The 25,837-nt window shown below is 36.3% G+C and overlaps 1 protein-coding gene and 1 long non-coding RNA gene across 2 annotated transcripts in view; both read left to right on the top strand.

Annotated features, from left to right (window-relative positions):
- The window catches only part of LOC140667655 (uncharacterized), a 30,279-nt gene extending 5,887 nt beyond the window's left edge, over positions 1–24,392 (top strand). The window contains exon 3 of the long non-coding RNA XR_012047053.1: positions 24,270–24,392. This is a non-coding gene — a long non-coding RNA (uncharacterized lncRNA). The remainder of the gene's footprint in view (positions 1–24,269) is intronic.
- Positions 24,393–24,541: 149 nt separating this feature from the next.
- LOC140672484 (uncharacterized) lies at positions 24,542–25,529 on the top strand. Its single transcript, XM_072904679.1, has 2 exons — positions 24,542–24,596; positions 24,697–25,529. Exons 1-2 carry the CDS (start codon positions 24,542–24,544, stop codon positions 25,527–25,529), a joined length of 888 nt encoding a protein of 295 aa, XP_072760780.1.
- The last annotated feature ends 308 nt before the right edge of the window (positions 25,530–25,837 follow it).

Here is a 25,837-nt window from a genome sequence, read left to right as displayed (position 1 = left end):
ATAAGTTTTCTGAAACATTTGTGTGGGTTCATAGTGGAGCTCGTTCATCCGAAACGCCTAAAGGCTAAAGCGAAACGTCTCCGCAACCGTAAGAACCGACGTGCCTGAAGAGTTTTGGCTCAGGCGACAGCAAATTATAATTTTAAGAACAATATTTCTAATCTTAAGATAGAATTAAAGGGTCAAATTTTCCGCGAACAGTCATCACACACACACGCAGAGTCCCACTCCCCCTTCCTCATTCAAGAGAGCTGAAACCACCCCTCTTACCTGACCCTTCTCCTCGCACCCTCATCGACCTCCCTCCCCTTTCACATCCAGTAGTATCATCCTCGCACGAGCAACCCTCCCCATCGTCTTTTGATTTACCGGGGCCTTCTAACAAAACTCGCTCTACTTCCGAACCCCCTCCGCGTCCACCCTCACCAGCCTCTAGCATCGTCCTGGGAGATTCACCCCCATCTTCTTCCCGCAATCACTTGATTCTTAAGAGAAATCGGATGAAATTTGGGAGGCCCTTCGTGACATTGCCGAGGTCGTCGTAGACCTCGAGAAAGAAAACGCGAGTCACGCTGAAAATTCTAAACACCAACAACCTCCTCGTCCTGCGCCTCAAGATCCTATCCAATATTTAATAAATAATCTCCCAAGGATCCGACATCCCCTTCCAAAAGGCTCGTAAACAATCGGGCCTGGTCTTGTTGATTTGACAACATTGCACTCCATCCTTGCAACCAACCCGTCGGGATCCGTTATCCCATGGTTCCTCCCCGGTCTTAGATATCCCCTCGCCGTTCCGATAGAGGCTCTCTGGAAGAAATTCCCTCTTTCCACGATTACCTTCGAGGAAGCATAATTCTTTTCCTGCCCCTTCCCTTAGAATTTAAATACTATTGTATAAATACCAGTCAGGTAACAAATCTTTTTATTTTTCCATTTTCAATTTACCTGACTGACGTCCCTCCGAACTAATGTAACACCCGCGAACACACACGTACACACACACTTAAGTAATTAATAAGATTAATTAATTTAATTAAAATGCCAATTTTTTGAATCTTATACATATATATATATATTTGATTTTTACTTAATAAATGACTAAAAATTTAAAATATTAAAAATTCTAATCAAATTTATTAATCCTTTCTAACACATTCCCTGACTCCCAGATCGCACAAGGTCCCGTCCCGCGTAACAGGGATTAACTTCCTTTACCAAAAAGGGACCACCGAACGGTCTACTGACCTAGTAAAAGAGACCCTCGAGGTCTTTGATCAGGTCCGGCCTTGTACAGTTCGTTCGAGTCGAGAACGTTAAGGTTTTACGCGTTTCGACAAGGGTAAGTTCTGTCCTTTCATAATCTCTTTCTTTTCTTTTTTTTTCGAGTCTGGACGTAACATCATGATCATTTAATTTTAATTAACTTATTTCCTTTTTTCCAGTCCAAAACAATATAAGTGTTTTCATAATACCAAGGCATACTAAATGCATATAATCGAGAGGCACATTACTAACTAAACCAATATTTTTTCTAAAGGAGTAAAACCTTTACGATGTTCTTGTTGTGAATGTAAAGCAAAATTTTTATTAGTTCTTAATGTGACATCAAGTTCTGGAAATGTCATTTTGTCTAAGATATTTACCCTTTTGCGTACATTTATTGCAACTAAAATACCCTGTATGAGATTTTATTGATAGAACAAATGCTGTAGCAGGTGCCTCACAAATAATTTTTTTAAATATTGGCCTAACAACTTTATTCTTTATAGTAATACCATTTTCTCTTGAAAACAAATATTCTTTCACAAATAAATTTAAAAAATCCATTACCGATTCTGGTTTTTTAATGATAAATACCATGATAAATACCGACAATAAAAAGTTCTGAAACTTCGAATAAATTAATTGACATTAAAATAGGCCAAAATTGCCTCTTTGATGATTTGCTCAATGGTAAGTCATGAATATTTATTGTTAACGGTAATATTTCTAAATTCTCTGTTAATGTATTTTTCATCTTTTCAATTATGCCTTTTTCAATACTTAAATGTATATCTACACCAGATGGCATATTTACAATATTACATAATAAAGGAGTTTTTTGCAATGTTCTACAATCTTTTGGAACAAGCAAGTTTTCTGATTTCATTATTAATAATAAATTATTTGCAGAATTATGCGAGATATTATTTTTAATAATCCAATGAGTAATTTTATCTGTTAAGGTAATTTTATTCTGCGACTTATATCTGCGAATACTTATATCTTTATCATTAAAATGTGTTGGTTTAATTTCAGAAGAATTGCTAACTAAATTAATATTTTTATATCCATCGATATTACTTTTGTTTGCGTTTAAAATATTTTCACTAAAATTTTTGTCAGTTCCATGAATTATGCAACTATGTGAGCAACAGTTGTGCTTTAGTCTATTTGAAAAATAAAATTATGAATTTATAAGTGGTAAATATATCATTGAAATGAGACTATGGGCTTTCGATTCAATTCTGCTAAAATTCTAATAAAATACACTAAAAATAAAGGATATAAAATAATTAAATATCAAATATAAATTTGATTACTTATAAAGAATGACTTGATTTTCAGTATAAAAATGGGAAAGAGACTTGTTATCCTTCCCATTCGTATCGAGTTGTACATTCATTTACTGTGTTACGTCCAGGCCCGTAGAGAGGATGGGTCAGAGAAAGGGCGTAACAGGAACTGTTCCGATGTCAAAAGTCTTATCGACGAGTGACTCGGTCGAGCGAGCTGCAGGTTAGCAAACAGGTAAACGACGGGTGTCGTTATTACTCTGTTATGCGAACGCTCTCTCGGTGGTCCCTTTTTGGTAAGAGAATCGAATCTCTTTTACGCGGGACGGGACCAAGTGTGATCTTTCGCGTGGAGAGAGTGAGGGAGTTAAATAAGTTTACCGATCATTTAATTTTTAAATTAACATTTATTCAATTGATCCCTACCATTATACATATAACTTTATTGATATTATCAAATCCGCCTTAAAATTATTTGTATGAGTGTGTGTGTGTGTTTGTGTGTAGGTTGAATAAAGGGGAGAGGAGACGATGAGAGAAAGAGAAACAAAAACAAAAGAGAAGGAAATTAAACTTACTATTTGGGCAGATTGGTTGCGTTTTAGCTGCTGGTGTAGTTGTGGCTCCAGTTGTGGTCTTACTCGGCGGGTGGTCTTGTTGAGCACTGACTCTAATAGGTTTTAAGACGTAAACGGAACTCCCGTAATGTAGACGAATTGCTTGAGTCAGCGAACGACCGAAAAATCTGTGCCGAATGAATCTGATGCTGTACTGTCGACTGATTTTAAATTTTTGGTCGTAATGCGCGAGTCTTCCCTTTTTATATTAAATCTTGAGGGCGTGTTAACAATTTGGGCGGGAGTATTTTTGAGATTTTGACGTGTAAAAAGCTGTCGTTCGGTGAGATCCTTCTCCTCCTTATTTTTGATTGTTGCTGATTGGTGGGCTCTGTACGGCCTCTTAGGAAATTTGGAGATTCTTCATTTGGTTATCTCCTGGGATTATCCAGCTGTTTCTATCCATTATTTATTTAGGGGATCTCGCTATCGATCCTTTTCGGTCATTTCTTTGAACATCGATTTCAATGTTTAAAACATTTTTTTGTTCCGCGGCCCTCTTATGACTGGTCGGGCAATTATTGCTTTATCTTTATAGGAGGTAAAGACGTGGAGCCGACAGTGCGTAGCGGCGTTATTTGTTTCTTTCTTAAGATTATGCAGCTGTGTTTGTCGATTTATTCATTTAGAGGATCTCACTATCGATCCTTTCCGGTCGTTTCTTTTGACATCGTTTTCAATGTTTTAAAATATTTTTCGTCGCCCGATCCCTTTTATGATTAGTCGGGCGATTATTGCTTCATTTTCGTGGGAGGAAAAACGTGGAGCCGACAGTGCGTAGCGGCATTATTTGTTTCTTTCTTAAGATTATGCAGCTGTGTTTGTCGATTTATTCATTTAGAGGATCTCACTATCGATCCTTTCCGGTCGTTTCTTTTGACATCGTTTTCAATGTTTTAAAATATTTTTCGTCGCCCGATCCTTTTTATGATTAGTCGGGCGATTATTGTTCATTTCGTGGGAGGAAAAACGTGGAGCCGACAGGACGTAACAACTGTCCTCGTCATTTTTATGGCGATAGTGTCTCATGTCTCTCCACTTTTTCGAAAATCTTCCAGTAGTCTGTTTTGTTCTGAACTCCATGATCTTATTTTATAAATTGTTAATCTTTTCCAGCGCCTCATGCAGTCATAGGGTGATTTTTTTAATTTCTGACCAATATGGACTTATTTCGAGAATTATAAATCGAATTTGTCGAACTAACTGCTTGACGGTCCATATCTTCTTTCTTCGGAGCTTAAACTTCATAAGCGCCCAAACATTTTCTATTGATTTGCATCTGGCGACTGTGAAGGCCAATCCAGTACGTCAACGTCATTTTCTTGTTTCCACGCAGTACAAAGTCTACTCCGATGTTTTAGATCATTCTCCTCTTGCAGTAGCCAATTTTCATTTTTCCTTGTAAACCACCTTTGGGCAGATGGTAATAAAGCCCTCTCATATATTTTGACCATTTTGGCAGCGTCCAAATTTTCTGTGAAGATGTGCAAATTGCCAAATCCCTGCTTTGAGAAACAGTCCCTCTAGCAGGCAGGTCATCAACGTTTTTGACGTGGGAATAGCGTTTCATCCACTTACTTACAAATGCCTTAGACTTTTTCATGTACTTAGCAGCCGCTTCGTACGACATTTTTGGTCCTTTCGGATGCAAACATAGAAACACGGCTTCGTAACGTGATACATACTTGACACTCATGTTGAGATATGTGCTTCTGTGACCAAGGTCAAACGATAACTAAAGATTTCTATACAAAGCATCTTGGGAGAAGGGTCCCGCTATCAGTTCACGTTCAAATACCCCTTCTAACGATTTCTAGAAAAAAGTTTTGCCGTACACGCTCTTATCAAACAGACTGTACATTCATTTACTGTCCTTGTGTCACTTTCTTGGCGATAATGTCTCACGTCTCTTCACTTTTTCGTAGATCTTCAAGTAGCCTGTCTTGTCCATGATCTTATTTTATAAATCGTTAATCTCTTCCAGCGCTTTTTACAGTCGTAGGGTTATTTTTTAATTCCTGACCAATATGGATCCACTTATTTCGAAAATTTCTAAATGAATAAAATGTTTTTAGAGTTTCATCCTAAAAGGAAAAATTTTTTTCTTTAATAAAATTATTTATTTAAAATATCGTGTATATACATATATATATCATTATCTTCATCTTGCTTCAACATATGTCCATTTTAATTGCGGAAGTTTGATTTCTATTTTTGAAATTTGATCTGCGACTGCCTGCTCTTCTTCAATTCAATCTTCAGTTACCGACTACCAGAATACTGCTTGTTTCCAAGCTTAGCTTGCCCTTGTTAGCCTGGATCAAGTAATGTTCAATATATGGTCCCTTCTTAGCTGGTAATCTCACCGAGAGAACCAATGTGTCACTCTGACTCGATTGTCGAATATACAACATCAATTGACGCGCCCGCCTCCCCGAACCACCCTTTTGCCCAGCTACATCTATCCCCTCCGTAGATCAGGGATGAAATTCCCGCAGGAATCTGGGTAAGATTTTTTTTTCTCATAACGTTCTTGTATATAGTCACCTTATAAAATATTTTTTATCTAGACTTCGATAAGAATTGCTCGTGCAGAAAGGCCGCCGCACTCTATTTTCAACCGAGCATTCGGTTTTGCATGCTTATAAAGTCATTTAGTTATCTTGTACTTCGAAACAGCAACTTCATAAAATAAGTTAAAAATATTTCAAAAATCACTTAATATAATATGTTACGTCCAGACTCGGGAAGGATGAGTTAAAAGGAAGGGCGTAACAGCAAGCTCTCGAAACCGTGCGGGTCAGGATGTAGGTTTCGAGTCCAACGAATTATCAGGTCCAAAAACAAGTCAACGATAATGAATATCGCTATTACTTGTTGTTTCGGACATTTGTCGAAAGGTCCTTTTTGATAAAGGAAATTAATCCTTATTACGCGAGATAAGACCAAGTGCGATCTTTCAACTGATTGAGGAGTTAGAAGTCACTGAGAGAATTGAGTTTAATTTTACATAAATTTATTCATAGTTTTTAAAAGTATATTACATAAAATTATTGCTAAGTTTGGTTATAAATATGTGTATATAATATACATGTGCTTACATGTATATTATATACACATGTATATGTTTGTTATTAATTTACAATCATTTTCTATTTTATGTCGCGTGAGTACGTGTGGTTGTGTGCGTGTGTGTTTTAATCGCGGGTGTTACATTAGTGCGGAGGACGTCAATCAGAATAGAGAGGGGAGAGAGATTTTACTATTAAATTTTAATTCTGATTGGAAGTTTACAATGATCTTATTAAAATAAAGAAAAGAAATGCAAAATGAAGAAGTGTACAAGTGTGTGTATAGGCGAAGGAGACATTGGAGATTCTTTAAGGGTATGTCGGAAGGTGAAAGTCTTCGAATACTTTCGTGATGATATTCCAGAGGTCTTCTGAGGATATGGATGTTAATGATGGCAAACGTTGGAGTGATGGAGGTTGCAAAGGAGAAGGTGTTCGACGGGGAATTTTCCGTATTCGCGGGCGGAAGGGTTCCGATTTATTAGTCCTTTTTGATAGTTTGACAAGTCGGGGGGAACGACGCCTGGGCAGTACTGACTGCTTCCAACGGTTTAAGTATTTCCGCCCCTTAAGTAACGACCGGCGAATTATTGGTTTGGGCACTATGCAATTTAAATACACGTAATAATAAGTAAATGAGGGAAAAAAAAAGAAACGGAGCGGAACAAGAGGAAGAGTAAATAATATGGAAAATCCTCCGTGGTCCAATTACTGTCGGAGTGTTGCTGTGGATTTGCCGGTCCTGATGGTTCATTGTTAAACTTTTGTCGTTCACTTCACAGAATGACTGGTTAATGTAGACTGGTGAAAGAGCTTGTGTGTTTTCTTCCAAAACCTCTCTTTTATATGGTTTTTGCAGCAAGATTATCGCTCATGTAGTTCTGAATCATATTATTTTCTATGTTCTCTGCTGATAGTTATATCGGTTAGAAACTCTTCTAACGTTGTCAAGAACCCGTTTCCTGTTTTTTTAGGTGCTTCCGCTGCATTTGGAAATCATATGGAAAAGGATGTCTTTCATGATTTTGTGAGAGGACTTGGACTTTGATATTAAGTGTATTATTATAATTTTTTAATAGATTAGAGTCGTACTGTCCTTTCCCGTTTTTTATGATAACAAATTGTTATCGCGCTCTCAGTTGTTACCACGATTCCGCGAGAGTCGTTGAGACAATATGCCCTAGTGAGTGTCGCAGTGTAGACAGTTAGTATTAAAATTCCGTGGAAGGAAGGAATCGTGCAGTCGAGACGACGTAACAAATACATTGAAAATTTTTCTTGAAATTTTATAAAAAATATTTTAGAAATTTTTCAGAAATATTTCTGTATTTTGAAAAAAGTAAATTAAAAATTTTTACAACATGGGTTATGAAATAAGATATTTTACTAACTACAAACATAAAAAGCTTAAGCATGCATTTTTTCTTACGGTTACGTATAATATATTTATTTGCTATATGTTATAAGCGCCTAAAACAAGAAATAAGCATGTATGTTATATACAGGATGGACCATTTTAATCCATCCAGTCGAATATCTCGAAAACCAAGTCCGGGAGAGAAAAATGTTTCAGACAAAGGTTGTATGGTTTCGAGGGGGCCATAAGATGGTACCATTGGTTTGACCTTGAAAAGTCATTTGAAGGTCACGTGAAGGTCACTTCAAGTTTTTTAAATGGAACACCCTACATATTTTTACATATTTTATGCACAGAATAACGAGACGAATCAATTGGTGTAAAGAAAACACATAATTATGTTAAAGTAAAAATCTGAATTTGCAACAGTTATACATTTTTACTTTAACATAATTATGTGTTTTAATTATGCAAATATTAATAATTGATTCGTCTCGTTATTTTGTGCATAAAAGTATTAGAGTAAGATAATCAAAAAATGATTATTTTATGAGATATCTTGTATTTTATGTCAAAATACTGCAACTTTGAAGCCTTATAATTCAAAAAATACTTAATGAAAAATACTTTGTCATAAGTGTTTTGGAAAGCTCTCGAGATGAGCTACAAGAATATGTAAAAATATATAGGGTGTTCCATTTAAAAAACTTGAAGTGACCTTCACGTGACCTTCAAATGACTTTTCAAGGTCAAACCAATGGTACCATCTTATGGCCCCCTCGAAACCATACAACTTTTATCTGAAACATTTTTCTCTCCCGGGCTTGGTTTTCGAGATATTCGATAGATTAAAATGGTCCACCCTGTATATGCATATATATATATATATATATATATATATATATATATATACAATCTGATAATGTGATTGTATAATATGATTGTGTATTTTACTTTAAAACATTTATTATAAACATTTATTTAAAACATTATGTATATACATATATTTCTTATACATAATATTCATATATATATATAAAATTCACAAAATATAATCTAAGATATTTTTAGCTAGATAATTTTTGAAAACATATATATGAATAATATATATGAATAAAGATTAAGACAATTAAAGTAATTAACAGTAAACAAAAAATTTAATGTGATAAAACATAACACTACTATACATATACACAATTATTACATATATTACAAAACAATAAAATGAATGATAACATGAAAATTGATTACATGATTACAAGAAATTTATTACAACAAATTTTGTTGCATTAATTTTTTTGTTTAATATAGTATATCTAATTATATTATACTCTATCTTTTTTTTTTTTTTAATATTGTATGTCTTGACTTACTTTATTGAGTAAATTACTCAATAAAAATTTTTTTACTTCTGGTACGCAATATGTAACAACTTCTTCGATAATGGTTCCACAAGTACTTGATGATTATCATTGGCTGACATTGAGAAGGTGTATCATTAGATCGTGATGTATCCACACAATCGCGACTTGTAGCAAGTATTGTGAAGGTATAATAACAAGGAGGACATGCATAAATATTAATTGAATATAACTTACAAACTTATATTTTCGATTGACCATTTCGCTGACCATTCGATGCGACAGCTGGCAAAGAAGCGGAGCAGTGATGTTACTAAGTGCATTGCTGATTTACTACCGGCACTTCAGATGATTCAACAACAGTTACATTGACTGCAGTTTGATCTTTATGTCTGGAAGGATTTCAACCAATCTACGCTGAATATCTAATGACTAGATATTTATACAAGGATATTTTCTCACGCAAAATCAAGCCGAGTTAGTTTAATAATCAAGCGCTCAATTTTGCAGATGATTGGTTGATTCTCTAGGATGGTTAATATCGGTAGCGATCCATGCAAAGAGTCTCATTTAATTAACTTGATTGCAACAGTTGTATTGAAACATTTATTGAGATCAAGCGTCCGATACAACTGAAAAAAAAGCTTGGACAAGTTGTATCGAAGAGAAATTTTTATTTCTAGAATGTGTTTATGTGCTTCGATAGTTTGACACTCAAACTGTAAGATGTCGGCTGAAGCTCCACAATTTACTGATGCTTCTTGATTAATGAGTGAGATTATGCCAAGCATAATATATCTCAGAGATTAAGAATAAAAATCCAAACAAAACGCCTAACTGCTTACATCCTTACTGCTTATGAGGACCAAGGTAACGCATCAAACAAATGTCACTACACTATTTAAAGCTAAGCTGTTATTCTTTTCTGATGATTAGCCTGATGGCTAATAGCGCACATAATCCGAATTTGATCAAGATGTGTTTACTCATTTATAATTGATCATGCTTTGTTAAATTCAAGGTCATCTATTTAAGAAGAAAAGAGATTTTTGTGGCGCATTGTAACTGGTGATTAAAAGTGGATTTATTTTGATAATCCCAAGAGAAAAAAATCATGGACTCCGGTCAATCTTCACATTAACGTCAAAACAGAATATTCATATAAAGTTTTGCTCTGGTGGGACCAGAAAGGCGTGCTTTATTACGAGCTACTGCAACTGAATGAAACAGTCACGGCTGACGGCTATCAACAATAATTGCACCAATTGAATGATGAATTGATGCGAAAAAGGCCATCAGTAACCAATAATCGGTGCAAAGTAATTCTTTTGCACGACAATGCACAACCACATTTTGCAAGAACCGTGAAAGAAACATTATTGGAGCTAGAATGGCAAATTCTTTCGCACCCAGCCTATTCTCCAGATTTGGCTCCATCGGATTACTTTTTCCGATCGATGCAACACGCGCTCGCCGATACACACTTATCCAATTACAAAGAAGTTCAAAAATGGGTGGATGGATGGCTTGCTTCAAAAAACAACTCATTTTGTCGTCGCAAAATCCAACTTTTATCAGAAAGATGGTAAAAAATAATAGAAAACGATCAAAAATATTTTGCATTTTTTATACAACAGAAAACTGGCGAAAACTAAGTTTAACATCTACATGGAAGACTTATGTAATTAACAGATCCAGTGGACATTTTTTTTTTTTTTAGATGCACGGATTATTTATTTAGCAAAGAAAATTCTGTAAATCACATCTTTTAAGGATCGTCTCTGCGCAAGCTGTTACAATACGAGTTTACGTAGACTCGTGTGGCTATTGAAAAACATAATTGGCTGCAAGAACAACCTCTGTTTTTCATAGCAGACATTCATCATTACAGAGATTGATGAGCAATTTTCCATTTGATCTTCGAATCACATCGTCGAGACTCTTCCTGCAAATCTGGAATAGTCTACACTGTACCGTGTATTACTGCATTGCCAATGTAGACACAAGATAGAAGATTTTTATTGCTGTCTTTGTCTGCCTCAGAATGGTTAATTTGCGTTAATTTGGAAATAATCTTTGACTATATTTTTGGCAGCATTTTCGACGTTGTGTCTCGCCGAGATCTCTGCGACTGTATTCAACGGAATACCCAAGTAAAATATGATCAACGAATCCAGCAATCAACTTAAATAGTCAACTTTTACATTGCTAGACAATTTTTGATAACATTGGTGACGCTAATATTTACATGGACTAAATTTAAAAGTTTACGATCCAAGTAATGGATAGAGGACGATTCTTTCCGAATCAGCATCCGTTTGATGTACTCTGAGCTGATTCTACTTTACTATTGTGTGAATCGTCCAGATTTATCCTGCAAACGATAATCAAATATGCATAATGACAGTATGGATGATTACAACAGTGTTCAAATGACCTGCAACAAAAATTATTCTCTCGTTTGCGTACAATGAATGAGTTCACGACGGAGAATGTTTCAATTGGAAGTATCTTTGGCGGCTTCAAATATATTATTAAAATTTTGCGTATAATTATATACACTTTACATTTAGTTATTAAATCTTAATGTAATTACTATGATAAATATCAGCGTTATTTTTAATAAGATTTTATTCTGCAAACGCATGTATCTATTTAACACACTCTATACTGAACACAAGCTGTCAAAAAATTCATTTAACTATTTTTACTTTCATTGAGTCTCACTTGAATTAGAATTTGATTCTTTATAACTAAAAAGCAGCGATGTAACAAAGGTAGCAGCGATGTAACATTATCTTATAAAACATTGCATATGCTATACAGTATATTTTGTCATGTTAATTTTGTTAAGTGTGACGAGCAGGATGATGTGTTTGATATTATTAAATCACAAATAAATACAATAAAAAATTGTAATATTTATCAAAAACTTTATAACTCGATAACGTGAAATGCATTGTGCATTTACTCGATGTCTAAACTGCACGTAAGTAATAATGTTTGCAATAATTGGCTAAATAATTATATTACAAGAAAATTTGTAATTTTATAATAGTTATAAATTGTAATTTTAGATGATAAAAAAGGAAGAGAATGAAACTTTCAAACAAAGATATTAAAAACAAATAATAATAGCGAGCGGTCGAAAACTAAAATATTTGTTACTTTTCGCTTAAAAGTGTAAAAATTTACTATTTTTAAAATTAGAGATTTAAGACTTAGAAAATTTCGGTCTCTTTTAAAAAAATATATACGTAACCTACATACAAGATTGTTTTTCGCAACGTAACACTATTACTTACGATTACGAAAGGAGTTATCTACAAAAAGAATAATTTTGAGCTTAAAGGAACTGAGCTCTTTATGCAAATTTATAAACAAATTAAAATATATATAGACAAATATATATTTATAAGTGCACAATCGTATTATGCGTTAAATATAACAACTTAGATATTTAAACGTAATACATACACATATATAATAAAAAAATAAAATAAATTTTATAGTGTTTATAATTTCTACTTTTTATATCATTATTTATGTAAAAAAGACAGATTTAAGCGATAACATATTTATATATTGTAGCAACTTTTTTCTGCAATTATTTATTTAAAAAATTAAAATATGCATTATATAATCTTATTACTTATACTTTCTTTTATAATAATTTTCTGGATAGACTTTTTTTTTATTTTTTATTTTATTTTGGTAAGTAATTGTTTAAAAATATATTAAGTTTTTTTAAATTACGCATATATAAAATACTGATTTATATACATATGAGCATATGCTGTATTTTGTGTATGTATGTATATTTGAGTTAAATATTTCAAAATTTTTTTAATTTACATCATACACACATAAATATACACACACACACATAAATATACATACGCACGGGCATGTATGTATGTATGTATGTATGTATGTATGTATGTATGTATGTATGTATGTATGTATGTATGTATGTATGTATGTATGTATGTATGTATGTATGTATGTATGTATGTATGTATGTATGTATGTATGTATGTATGTATGTATGTATGTATGTATGTATGTATGTATGTATGTATGTATGTATGTATGTATGTATGTATGTATGTATGTATGTATGTATGTATGTATGTATGTATGTATGTATGTATGTATGTATGTATGTATGTATGTATGTATGTATGTATGTATGTATGTATGTATGTATGTATGTATGTATGTATGTATGTATGTATGTATGTATGTATGTATGTATGTATGTATGTATGTATGTATGTATGTATGTATGTATGTATGTATGTATGTATGTATGTATGTATGTATGTATGTATGTATGTATGTATGTATGTATGTATGTATGTATGTATGTATGTATGTATGTATGTATGTATGTATGTATGTATGTATGTATGTATGTATGTATGTATGTATGCAGCATGTATGTATGTATGTATGTATGTATGTATGCACGTATGTATGTATGTATGTATGTATGTATGTATGTATGTATGTATGTATGTATGTATGTATGCATGCAGAGAGAGAGCACGCACGCACGCACGCACGCACGCACGCACGCACGCACGCACGCACGCACGCACGCACGCACGCACGCACACATATACGTACATAAATAGTAATACCTTATTACTGATGGCATATAAAGCACATCACAAATCCGCTTCATGTTTCAATGACAATTTCTTTCACAATAATCTTTTAACAATTGCTTCTGTTTCTGTTACGCATTAACATGCCACTTGATTGTAATGATTTTGTTAACTCTGTTATACATAAAATCGTTTTGCGAGTGCTACCTTTTTTATATATTATATATTTAAAATGATTTTCTAACATTTGCATTAATGTACCCTGTATTTTAAGCATCATTGAACAAAAGCAGATTTTAAAAAACAAATAATCGCTAAAAAAAATCATTTAGCAAGCTTACATGATTGGCACATAATTTGTTTGTAATGCTTTTATTTTTTTTCTTATTTTACAACATTTATGTATACATATAGTACACTACATCAATTATATCAAGCATTAATTAAGATCCACAATCTAATTTAAATTTAAATATATTCCCCTTTGTATTGCTTTAGTAATTTATTGCTTTTTAAATTTCAGTACATATATGTATAGGTCCATTAAATATATCAATAAAAAAATGTATATTGTAGAAATATCGCCATGTTTTAAATATTTATATATGTTGTATAAATAAAAAGTTAAATAACGTTGCTCTTTCCTGACTTTTTAATTAATTATTATTGTTTACAATTTAATATATTTTTCATATCTAGATTTTTAATTTCATATTTGTAACATGTAAAATATTAATTTTTATATACAATACATTTTTTTCAAAATACGAAACAAGTGCTATTAATTATAATCTATATTTTTCATAGAAGTGTCATCAATCGCAATACTTATATAAACTTACTTTTATGTAAACTGTCTTAATGTTTAATTTTTTCGACAACACACACAAACGTGAGCTTTTATTTAAAAATCTACATATTGTTTTTGTTTCAATTTATGAAATTCGTGTAATCGTCGATATTAAGCAATGTTGATACGAAAAGCAATTAAAAATCATCGTGCATGTGTCAATGGAATGACAATTTATTAGCCAATTATTACATTTGATTGATATTAAACATTAAATTAAATAGCAAGCAGCTGACAATGAGTTAAATGTTATTAATATCTCAAATTAACTCTAATTAGACTATTTTCTACAATTCTACAATTGAGTGTCGAGAGTCGTTGTCGGAAGAGTTGTAAGAATATGTCCAGGATATTCGAGCAATGGTTATTAATTGAAATTACACTTGTGATATATACAAGAAAGAGGTTTAATATAAGATTCAAATTGGCAAGAATTACACGGATGCAATTTACAAAAAAAAAAAAGAAAAGAATAGAATTATAAATCGTCGCAAATATCTATCGCAAGCACACAGTTCGATTTAACACGATCTGACCGATGTCCTATCACACTTTATTCGCGCTCCTCCACGAGCCTTAATCTTTGCTTTTTTACCTTTATGACCGACTACTCCGAGAGCTCAACAACCTCTGTCTACTGTTCGTCTTTTTCGAATCTCTATTGTCTTCTTATTTCGACCTTCACTATTTACATCGACCTATTTTCCCGCAAATCTCGTGTTTGTTGTTTTGGCGCGTCGTCGGTAGGCCATTCGATTTTCTACAATTTTTCTTTTATCACTATCTTTGTCTCAGGCGCTTACACTATGATATATAACAATGTGTACTTACGATTGCAGCAAGAAAATCTTTTTTCCAATTTATTCATCCGAGATATAGTCACTTGTCCTGAATTTGCCCATTCTTTATTGAAAACTTCGTCTTCTTCGCCATCATCGTGTAGAAATTTACTGGCTACCATCTAATAATTTTGATAAAAATTCATTTAAACAATATCGTAACATTTATGCAAATTATTTTTAAAAACTAAAATTGAAGTAATAGTTGTAACCATGAAAAAGTAATTACCAAAGAAACTAGGAATAGCTCGGATGATGCTACTTGCTGAAGATATTCTGGATTACAATTTTTTAATCTTTCAATCGCTAACGGGACCCTCCCGTATGGATCAGATCAGATCTTTCTTAAAAGTAAGTTACCGTTTTTGTGATCTTAAATATTTTTCCAAACTGTAACAGAAAATAAAAACAAAAAATATTAATAAAATTAAAGAAAAGCTTTTTTAAATAAAACTTTATAAAACTTACTTTCGTTGATGCTTTTTTGTTTGCAAATGCCTTCTGTAGGAATCAGGCCTTGCAGTATCCTGATCACATATGTCGCACCTTGTCGGTGAAACCGAACGAACAGTTAAAGATGGTAGGGTTAGATTTTGATCTAAGGGTACCATCTTTAAGGGATCCATCTCCTTTAATGGATCGCTCGGTTTCACCGACAAGGGTACCATCTCCTTTGAGCTTTCGGCATTATATGTGGCCTGGTCTATGGAAGGTGAGGAAACCTCTTTTAAAACGTTTTCTAAGTAGAGTTTTTACATTTTTGTTTCCAGGTAACTGCAATATATAAATTGATAATACATCGATTATACATTATTTTTAAATAGTTAAGTGTTAAAAATATATTTAAGTTTATATATATGATATATAAATATATATATATATAAAAGATTAGTAAAAGAAAACCAACCTTATTCTATTTTCGTAACTAATTATTAGAGCATCTTTATTAGAATTAACTTTTAATGGATCTTTCTCGAAATCAATGGATATTTTATTATTACAATCCTGAGCATAATCTTTTGAACCCTTTTTTGGTTCCTCTTGGGAAGGTATTCGTATGATACCAGTTTTTTTTGCTCTCTAAATATAAAGAAATAATTTAAATACAAAATCAAAATGACTTAATATGTATAAATTATAAATAAAATCATGCTTAATGTATAATACTTACATTTTTATTTCAGCTTTCTGTTCAGGACTAGAAATTATAATATTATCTATAATGCAAATTTCATCATCCTGAATATAAGCTTCCAACAAACTTAAAAAAAATAGATAACGATATACTATACAATATTTAAATATTCTTCTTCTTCTTCTTCTTAGCTTAGGACTTTGTCCTGTATCTCCATCAAATCCGCGTCTCGTCAGCCCTGCGACGACGACGTCCAGGCTTCCCGTCATCGCTTCGGCGGCCTTCCCGGCGGTCTTGTGGTGTTCGGCTTCCTCTCCTTCGCTATCCTGGCTATCCTGCCCTCAACCATCCTATCTACGTGGTCTCTCCATGCTCTCCTTCTGCTCCTTGCCCATCTTAGGGGAGACTGGGATTGGTTGTGACATTTTTAGGAAAATGTTATCCTGTATTTTACTAGTTCAGTTGTTTCATATAAGTATAGTGATATTGGATATAGTGATTCTTTAGCATTAAAATACAATAGACACTTCGAGAATAGGCTTGCTACAACTATTAAAAATTAATGAATTTGTAAAATTTGTCAGTGTAATTTTTTACCCCTGTCAAGGGGCAGGTTGTTACACCATACGGGGTAAAAAGTAACAACAGCACATTTTTATTATTTTAATCATTTATTACTCTCGTAAACATTTGTTTATATTATCAACTGGTACAATAAACCAGTTTCATCACTTTAACATAAATATATATATATATATATATATATATATATATATATATATATATTCACTTTAACATAAAATAAATACATACGAACATAAAATATAAAATATTCTCAAAACTTAAAACAAACTTTAACTTTTCTCATCAAAAGACTAACAATCAAATCAACAAAATTTAAATTATAATAAAAATGTTTGCTTTGACAATATTATTCGATAAAAGTTACTTCTGTCTCATCTACATTCCATATACGAAAAGGAGGAAACTTGTATTTATCCATCACGGAAGCCAACTTGGAAAAAAAATGATCTATATTTGTTTTATTAAAAGAAGTTGCACTGCTCAAACTAGTTGCTTCAGGAGTTCTTATCGATATTTTATTGTCATTTTGTTTTAAAAAACCCGTAAGTCAGTCTACGCCTACTTCTTTATTATCATGCCATGATTTTGGCATGGAAATATTGTATTTGAGTGTACAATCATAAGCTAGCTTTCTAACATCTTTTGGCATTAATCCATAATAAATTTGACAACATTTAATAATATAATTCACTAAAATTGTCTCTTGCTCTTCATTCAAGATTTTCCTGTTCTTCTTGTATCCAACTGTGAGAGATTCTACAGGTTCTTCTCTACTTAAAGCTTCTTTTTTTTTCTTTAAATACCTAATCAACGTCATATGACATAATCCGAAATCTTTTGCCACTCCGCGAATTTTTTTGGTACTATCTTCATCCAGAATAACTGCAGCTCTTTCGTAAAGGTCTCTTGATTTTGTACCATGCTCAATTTTTCGTTTGTAAGTCCGCATTCTAAAAAATAAAAAATAAACATCAGCATTCTCAGTTTGATATTCAATATAGAGTAGAGATGTGCGAACTACTTATTTGAAAATTTCGAATCAAAACGATTTTAATGCAAATCGCGTATGTTAATAATTTTTTAAATTTATATTTTGCTAATAAATAAAGCGGCGTTAATGTGACTATACTTACGTGTAAACAATTTTACAGAGGAGGGAAAAATGTTCTCGCACACGTCTCGACTCTTTCGTGTCTTTTCTTCGACTCGTCGATTATCCTTTAATCATCTTTTCGCTTATTATTTATTCTATACCGTGTTTATGTTATTCGGATCGAGAATCAAAACATATAAAAATATCGTCGGGGAAACACATAATCGACATCTCTATAATATGGGGTTGGTTGTGACATGTCACATCTAACTAACCGACTATTTGTAACTTTTAACCCCAACATCAATTTTAAACATTCGAGATGCAATAAAAAAATTTACTGAATCCTTGGCATATTTATTTTGTTTTAGCACAAATCAAAATCCTTAAGGTTCATATATAACACAAATATATTACTATAACTAATGATAACAACAGGAGACCAAAATTATAAAGAAAAGTAAAAGTTACTAACCTGCTGTTTTCGCCTGCTATGTGCATGTATGCATAAATTGACACTTCTAACGCCACTGACGGGTCTGACGTGACAGCGGACGTTGCGGCAAATATTTTCTCTTTATGGCACTGCTGTATCATAGATTTTTCATTACTTTTAAAGACTGTAACTTTTTATCCCTGTAACATCCAACCCCGGTCTCCCCTACAACGTCCTGTATGTTGCACTTTTGCCTTAGGTCGTCGTTTCTGACTCTGTCGCGCAGGGTGTTTCCTGTTATTTGCCTTAGAGTCTTCATTTCAGCAGTCCGTAGTAGGCGTTTCGTTATTGTTGTTTCCGCTCTCGTCTCGATGGCATGTGTCATGATTGGTCTTACATATGTTTTATATATTCTTGTTTTACTGCTGGTACTCATGTGCTTATTCCTCCGGATCAGGTCTCGCAGGCATCCTGAGACCATAGCTGCCTTGGTTGTTTGTGTCTTCACTTCCTCTTTGAGATCTCTACTGCTGGTGATCTTTGCTCTCAGGTGGTCGAAAGTCATAACTTGTTCAACGCTTTTGTTATATATGGATAACTTACTGCTTGGTTCTTTAGATATTACGAGAGATTTTGTTTTTTCTACCGAAATCCTCATATTGAACTCTTCCGCTACCTTCTCGAACTTATACAGGAGTTTTTGTAGATTATCTTCGTCCTCGGATATTATCACGGCGTCGTCGGCATAACAAATTATTTTGATCTCCTCTCTTCCCATTGCATATCCTCTGCCAGCCATTTTAACTTCCTCGACGATCTCGTCCATGATGGTGTTGAACAGGATCGGGCTGAGGCTATCTCCTTGCCTTATACCTACCGCCACGGGAATTTTGTCCGTTGTTTTATTGCCCGTCTATGTATGTGCTATTGTCCGCGTTCAGCTGTTCGATAACTGCTATTATATTCGGGTCTAAATTCCGTTTCTTCAGCAGGCCTAATACATCATTGAGTTTTACTCTATCAAAGGCTTGCGTGAGATTCACAAAGCACATATAGGCCCTTTTACTATACTCGATGGTTTTTTCTGTTATCTGCCGTAGTATGTATATGGCGTCCGTTGTGGACCTGTTTTTTCTGAACCCCTGCTGTTCCTCAGCGAATCCAGTCCTCTCTACCTCGTCCGATATTATTTTGGTCATTAGCTTTGCCGTTGTGCTAAGGAGTGTATATCTTTTGTTTTCTCTAATTAAAGATAATGATTTTTTTAGGAATTACGTACCAAGACCAAATTAATTCCACAACAACAAAAAGACCGAGCATTTAGTTATCTTGTTCTGATTCTTCTATTAAACCGCAACTGAAAATTGAAAAAAATACTTAACTTTAAAATGTAAAAAAAAAATATTTTTTTTTAATAATTTGTTTTTTTACTTACTTTAACTTATGGTTCTTGGTTCTTAAATGCCTTTGGTAAACATCAAGCTTACTAAAGGGCTTGTTGCTGCAATGTTGGCATTTATATATATTTTCTTTTCCCTGAAACAAAATGATTAATTAAATAAAATCGCCAGCGAGATAATTCAGAAGGTATATTGCACACAAAAATATTTTAAATATATATACACTTACCAAAGAGCTTAAGTCTCTCGCGAATTTAGCGGATTGTACAGGTCTCTGCAATCAAAATCAACATTTTATGATATGTGCATGTATATATGCATATGTATTTTAAAAAATAAATTAGAAATATATACATACGATTTCTTTGTCTGTATTTAATTGTCGTAACGGCCTTCTTTCGGGTGGCGTTTCTAAAACATATTAATTTTGGTAATTATCCAGAAGAGCTGCCTCACCTCAGATTTAGATCAAAATAGGCTTATTCGACGCGTTTTGGCTCGAAACGAACGAATCTGGCAGAGGTAATCGTCGCTCTGCCCGGCGAACCGAGATATTAATTGGTAAAAATGACAGATTATTTTCTTTTTTTTTTCAATAAAAACGGGATTCTCTCTCTCTCTCTCTCTCTCTCTCTCTCTTTCTTTCTTTATGATTTTTCCGTGTCAGCCGACACGCATGGCTAATAAAGTCTTTCTAGGGCGTTTCATATATGGGTTACATTATGCAAACGGATTATATATTACGCAGCGGGATCGTTGTAATGTGCAACATGATGAATAATAAAATGTATTACTGCCGGTTGCGCGGTATCGAGAGTTCCTTGAGTGCGTTCGTCCGATATACGTAAAATCTCTCCGAAAATTGCATGCTATCGGATAAATCGATATTTCTTGCTATGATAGGAAGAAGGACGAGACGATAAATCGACGATAAATATATTTTATAGCGGGCGAATCAATTTATCGTCGAAAAACTCCGTAAAATGCCGTATCCAAAACTGCAGATAATATTACGGTTCTCAAAATCGGCCGAATCGAATAATTACTCGAATGGAATAATTGGACCCGATTCATTCCGAACGTAATTCCGCGGGGCATTGTTTGCAGGAATAAGAAGCTTACCACTAACCGTTCAATTTTACTGCATTATTTCATTTGATGTCGTTGCAGTTATATTTGCTTATGTATTAGTGAAACTTGTTTTTGCATTTTATTTTCTGCAAGAGTCATTATTGATATTGATTTCAAAAATCTTCCCTAGACATTCATAAAAGTTTGTACGAAACTTTTTAATTTTTATATTGGTATTGTATTATATGATATGAATGCTGAAATCGTGAGGAATTTAATAATCGAATCTAAAACCAATCTAAATAATCCATAATTGAAATTTAGTTTCATATATGCATTGTATTATATGAATGTTGAAGTTGTGCAGAATCTAATACCCAACTCTAAAACCAATCGTAATAATCCACAATTGAAATTAAGTTAATATTTTTTGTCTCTATCTATCTATCTATCTTACCTTGATCTCTCTGATTAAAAGAAAGCTATAACATAATATCTAATTTTGATATTTACATTTATTTATAATTTTATATCGGCAATAAAATTGATAAAATGTTAATATATTTCATAATAAATTGAATGTGATTGCAGGGTGAATTGAAATAAAATTAAAAATTTGTTTTTTTTTTTTTAAATGTAGTGATTCAGCATAAGAGCAATTTATTTGTTGTTTTCTGACAAATAAAAGAACTATCAAGACAAATCAAATTATGCAGTAGCAAAGCAATGTAATTTGACTTTAATTAAAAATTTAATAAAATCTACCGTGTTTCAATCAGCCATCATTATTATATTATTATATAAAGAGGATTAATTAAATTGTTAGAAGGACTTGTGCATATAATTCATACTGTAAATTAATAACAAAAAAAGATGAAACGCGCTATATCTACTAACAAATTGGTATTAGTGATCTAAATCATTTTCGTAGAATAACGAGGGATTAATTAAATGTTTCATTTCACTCAAGTCGCCAAACAATAACTCGTACATTGTTGTAAATCCTGTCCATATGTCGTACTTTTTTGGCGACATATGGACAGGATGTTGATGCAGATTTTAAGCAGTTCCGAAGTCGTTTATGCATATATTTGCTATTCCAGAAAATTCTTTTGTCTCTTGATTATTGATTCTTTAAAATTTTGATTCTTTTCCTTAAAAAAATCCTTCAAACAAAAAAATGTATTTATTGCATTTTTAATTTTGTTAAAATATATATCTAGTAATTAAATACAAAAACAATTATTAAGAAATGAAGTTTACTTTGGGGAAGCACGTATTTTGTGATAAAAGTATAAACTCTGTTCACCGACGGTCGCTACACGGTGAGACTTCCTCGCGTCGAACCACTACCGGACTTCACGGCCACCCGCCCACCGCGCTTCGCGTGCTGATCAGCTTGGAACGTCGCATTGGCCGTGACGAAAAACTGAAGACTATGTACGCTGAATTCATGCAGCAGTATGAAGAGTTCGGCCACATGACGCCCGTGCAACCGACGCCTCCATCTCGGACGCTTGTCAATTATTTACCTCACCATGGAGTTCTGCGTGAATCCAGCTCGACGACCAAGCTTAGAGTCGTCTTCAACGGTTCCAGCTCCGTCGCCTCAGGAGAGTCGCTGAACCAATTCCTCTGTGTGGGCTCTAACCTGCTGCCACCGCTACCTGATATCTTTCGATGGCGACTTCACCAGTACGTCCTTGCCTTGGATGTGGAGAAGATGTACCGGCAGATCCTGGTTCACGCTGACGACCGTGACCTACAGCGCATACTATGGCGGTACAATTCCTGCGACAAGATCACGGACTTCCAACTCAACACTGTCACCTACGGGCTCGCCTGTGCTCCGTTTCTCGCTATGCACGATGAAACAGCTCGCTGATGACGAGCAGGAGCGCTACCCCTAGGGAGCGACCGCCCTCCGCCGGGACGTCTATATGGACGACATCCTCACGGGAGCTGACTCCCTCCAGGACGCTCGCCAACTTTAAGTACAACTCATCGGACTCTGCAGAGCGGGCGGCTTCCCTCTGCGCAAATGGGCTGCTAACGATTCCTCTCTGTTAGCTGACATTCCTGCCGAGCATCGGGTGAAACACGATCTGCTATCCTGGCACCCTCAAGACACGCACTCAACGCTGGGCATCCAATGGCACCCCCAGCCCGACTGCTTTTCCTTCTCAACCAACCGCATTGCCATCACTGCCATCACAAAGAGAACTGTATTGTCGCTGACCGCCAAGCTGTTCGATCCTCTCGGCTGGCTCGCTCCCACCGTCGTGAAAGCCAAGATCGCCTTTCAAAGAACCTGGCTGCAAGGCCTCGGCTGGGACGAGCCTTTGAATGAGACGTCCGCCGTAAACGCTGGCGCACCTACCAAGATGAACTCCAGGAGCTCGAGAAACTTCGAATCCCTCGGTAGATTGGTCCCGCGACCAGTGGATCAGCCTGGCAATTGCATGGATTCGCCGACGCTTCGGAGCGAGCGTACGTAGCGGTCGTCTATCTTGGGTCAATTCAGGAAGGCTCAACGAAGGTCTCCTTGATGATAGCCAAAACTAAGGTCGCCCCCCTCAAACCAGTGACCTTACCGCGTCTGGAACTGTGCGCCGCCTCACTGCTCGCCCGCCTCCTGGTTCACACACAGGCGACGCTTGGCTGTTCGCCGGCGCGAGTCCACTGCTGGAGCGACTTTTCTGTAACACTCGGCTGGATTCGAGGGCATGCGAACCTCTGGACAACTTTCGTTACTAACCGCGTTGCAGACATTCAAACTTCTCTCCCGGAAGCGATATGGCACCATGTACCTGACCGGGAAAACCCGGCGGACTGCGCTTCCCGGGGCTTATCTCCGAGCGAACTGGTGAACCACGACCTCTGGTGGCAAGGTCCTTCCTGGCTGCGCGAAGAGCCCACTTGTTGGCCCCCAACATCTGACCCGCTGAACGTAGAGGACCTCCCCGAGATGCGCGTGCAAGCCCACGCTGTCCGGAATCACCGACCATCCCCAGATGAACCGGAGAAACTGCTGCGGTTCTCCTCATTGAGCCGGCTGCTGCGAGTGACCGCGTGGTGTCAACGATGGTTCCGCAAGGCGTCGCTGAGAGCTCCGAGGCGCCGACACCTGAGCTTTGTCTGACCACGGACGAGCTGGAGACCGCTCGCCTGACCTGGATCCGCCAAGTTCAAGCCGAAGCATATTCTGAGGAGTTAGCCGCCCTGCAGTGAGGTCACGCGCTTACTAAAGTCTCCCCGCTTACTCCCCTCTCACCTGTTTTAGATACACAACGGCTGATTCGAGTGGGAGAGCGGCTGAAACATGCCATCCTTTCCGTTGACGAACGCCATCCGATCATTCTGCTGAGTGGTTCACACTTCACCCGACTGGTCATCGAAGCATGCCATCAGCGTAGTCTCCACGGCGGAGCCCAGCTAACTCTGGGAGTGATTCGCCAACGCTACTGGATTCCTCGCGGTTGCTCCTTGGTGAAGCAAGTCATTCTCCGCTGCGTCACTTGTGTACGTTGGCGGGCGGCCGCCCCGCACCAGATCATGGGCAACTTCCCTCGTGAAAGAGTGACGCCTGCCCGACCATTCCTCAACACCGGTGTGGACTACGCCGATTCAACTTCGCACCTCCCGGGGCCGAGGGCATCGCTCGTATAAGGCCTTCGTTGCAGTCTTCATTTGCCTTGCCACGCGAGCAGTCCAATTAAAGGTCGTATCAAATTACACCGCTGTGGCTTTCCTAGCGGCCTTCAGCCGCTTCACTTCTCGACGGGGACTTTGTCGATCCGTGTGGAACGACTGCGGCACCACGTTCGTCGGAGCTGATGCGCTACGTCGAGATCTCTTTGCTGCCAGCAGCTCCGAGCTTCAGACGGTCATCGGGCAGCTGGCCTCAGAGCAGATACAGTGGCGGTTCAATCCTCCGTTTGCCCCACATTTCGGCGGCATTTGGGAAGCCGCCATAAAGTCCGTCAAACATCATCTGCGTAGAGTGCTGGGAGACGCCACCCTCACGTATGAAGAGATGGCCACTCTTCTCTGTCAGATCGAAGCCTGCCTAAACTCCCGTCCGTTGCAGGCCCTCTCCGACGACCCGGATGACCTCGCCGCCCTTACGCCCGGTCACTTCCTCGTGGGATCCGTTTTGACGGCTGTACCGGAGCCCTCCTTAGCTGAGCCGCCGCCCAACCACCGAACGCGCTGGCAACTCCTGCAGAGGATGCGGGATCACTTCTGGGAACGCTGGTCCCAGAAGTACCTACACTCACTCTCCCACAGGCCCAAATGGCGCTCCCAGGAAACCAACGTCGAGGTCGGCCGTCTCTGTCTCCTCCGGAACGAGAACACTCTGCTCTCTCGATGGCCACTGGCCCGCATCATCCACGTACACCCGGGCAATGACGGCCTGGTCCGCGTCGTCACCGTGCGTACCGCCGCCTCAGAGTTCACCCGGCCGGTAGTGAAATTGGTCTTGCTGCCCGTCTGCAAAGACGAGGCGTTCACCGAGACGGAAACTGGAGACGTAGCCTAGCTCCTTTGCGCTCAAACAGAATCGCTTCATTAACTCAAGTCGATCAACAACGCCTCGACCATATAGCTGCGTTAAAAGAGGTCCTCCGAGCTCCGCACTTATATCGCCGGCAGATACCAGCGAGGCGGGCGGGATGTTCGAAATCATCATAAATCCTCAATTAAGAGCATCTCTCCGAATTATCTCGCGCGTTTTCGGGCGCCCGGTCTCAGGCCGCCGCTCCGCTATTGTTCGAGGCTCGAGATAACGAACGCGGAGCTTCGAACAATAACAAATAACGACACCAGGTAACGGAGTCCTTCTGGAAG

The sequence above is a fragment of the Anoplolepis gracilipes genome, chromosome 1 (assembly GCF_047496725.1).
Source record: "Anoplolepis gracilipes chromosome 1, ASM4749672v1, whole genome shotgun sequence".
Classification (NCBI taxonomy): Eukaryota; Metazoa; Arthropoda; class Insecta; order Hymenoptera; family Formicidae; genus Anoplolepis; species Anoplolepis gracilipes.
Note: the sequence above shows the minus strand (reverse complement) of the source record. Positions and strands in the feature narration are given on the sequence as shown.

Coding starts and splice junctions, on each gene's coding strand:
- LOC140672484 (XM_072904679.1), top strand. CDS start 24,542: ATGGGCAACTTCCCTCGTGAAAGAGTGACGCCTGCCCGACCATTCCTC. Junction 24,597..24,696: donor CCGACCATTCCTCAACACCG/GTGTGGACTACG, acceptor CCACGCGAGCAG/TCCAATTAAAGGTCGTATCA.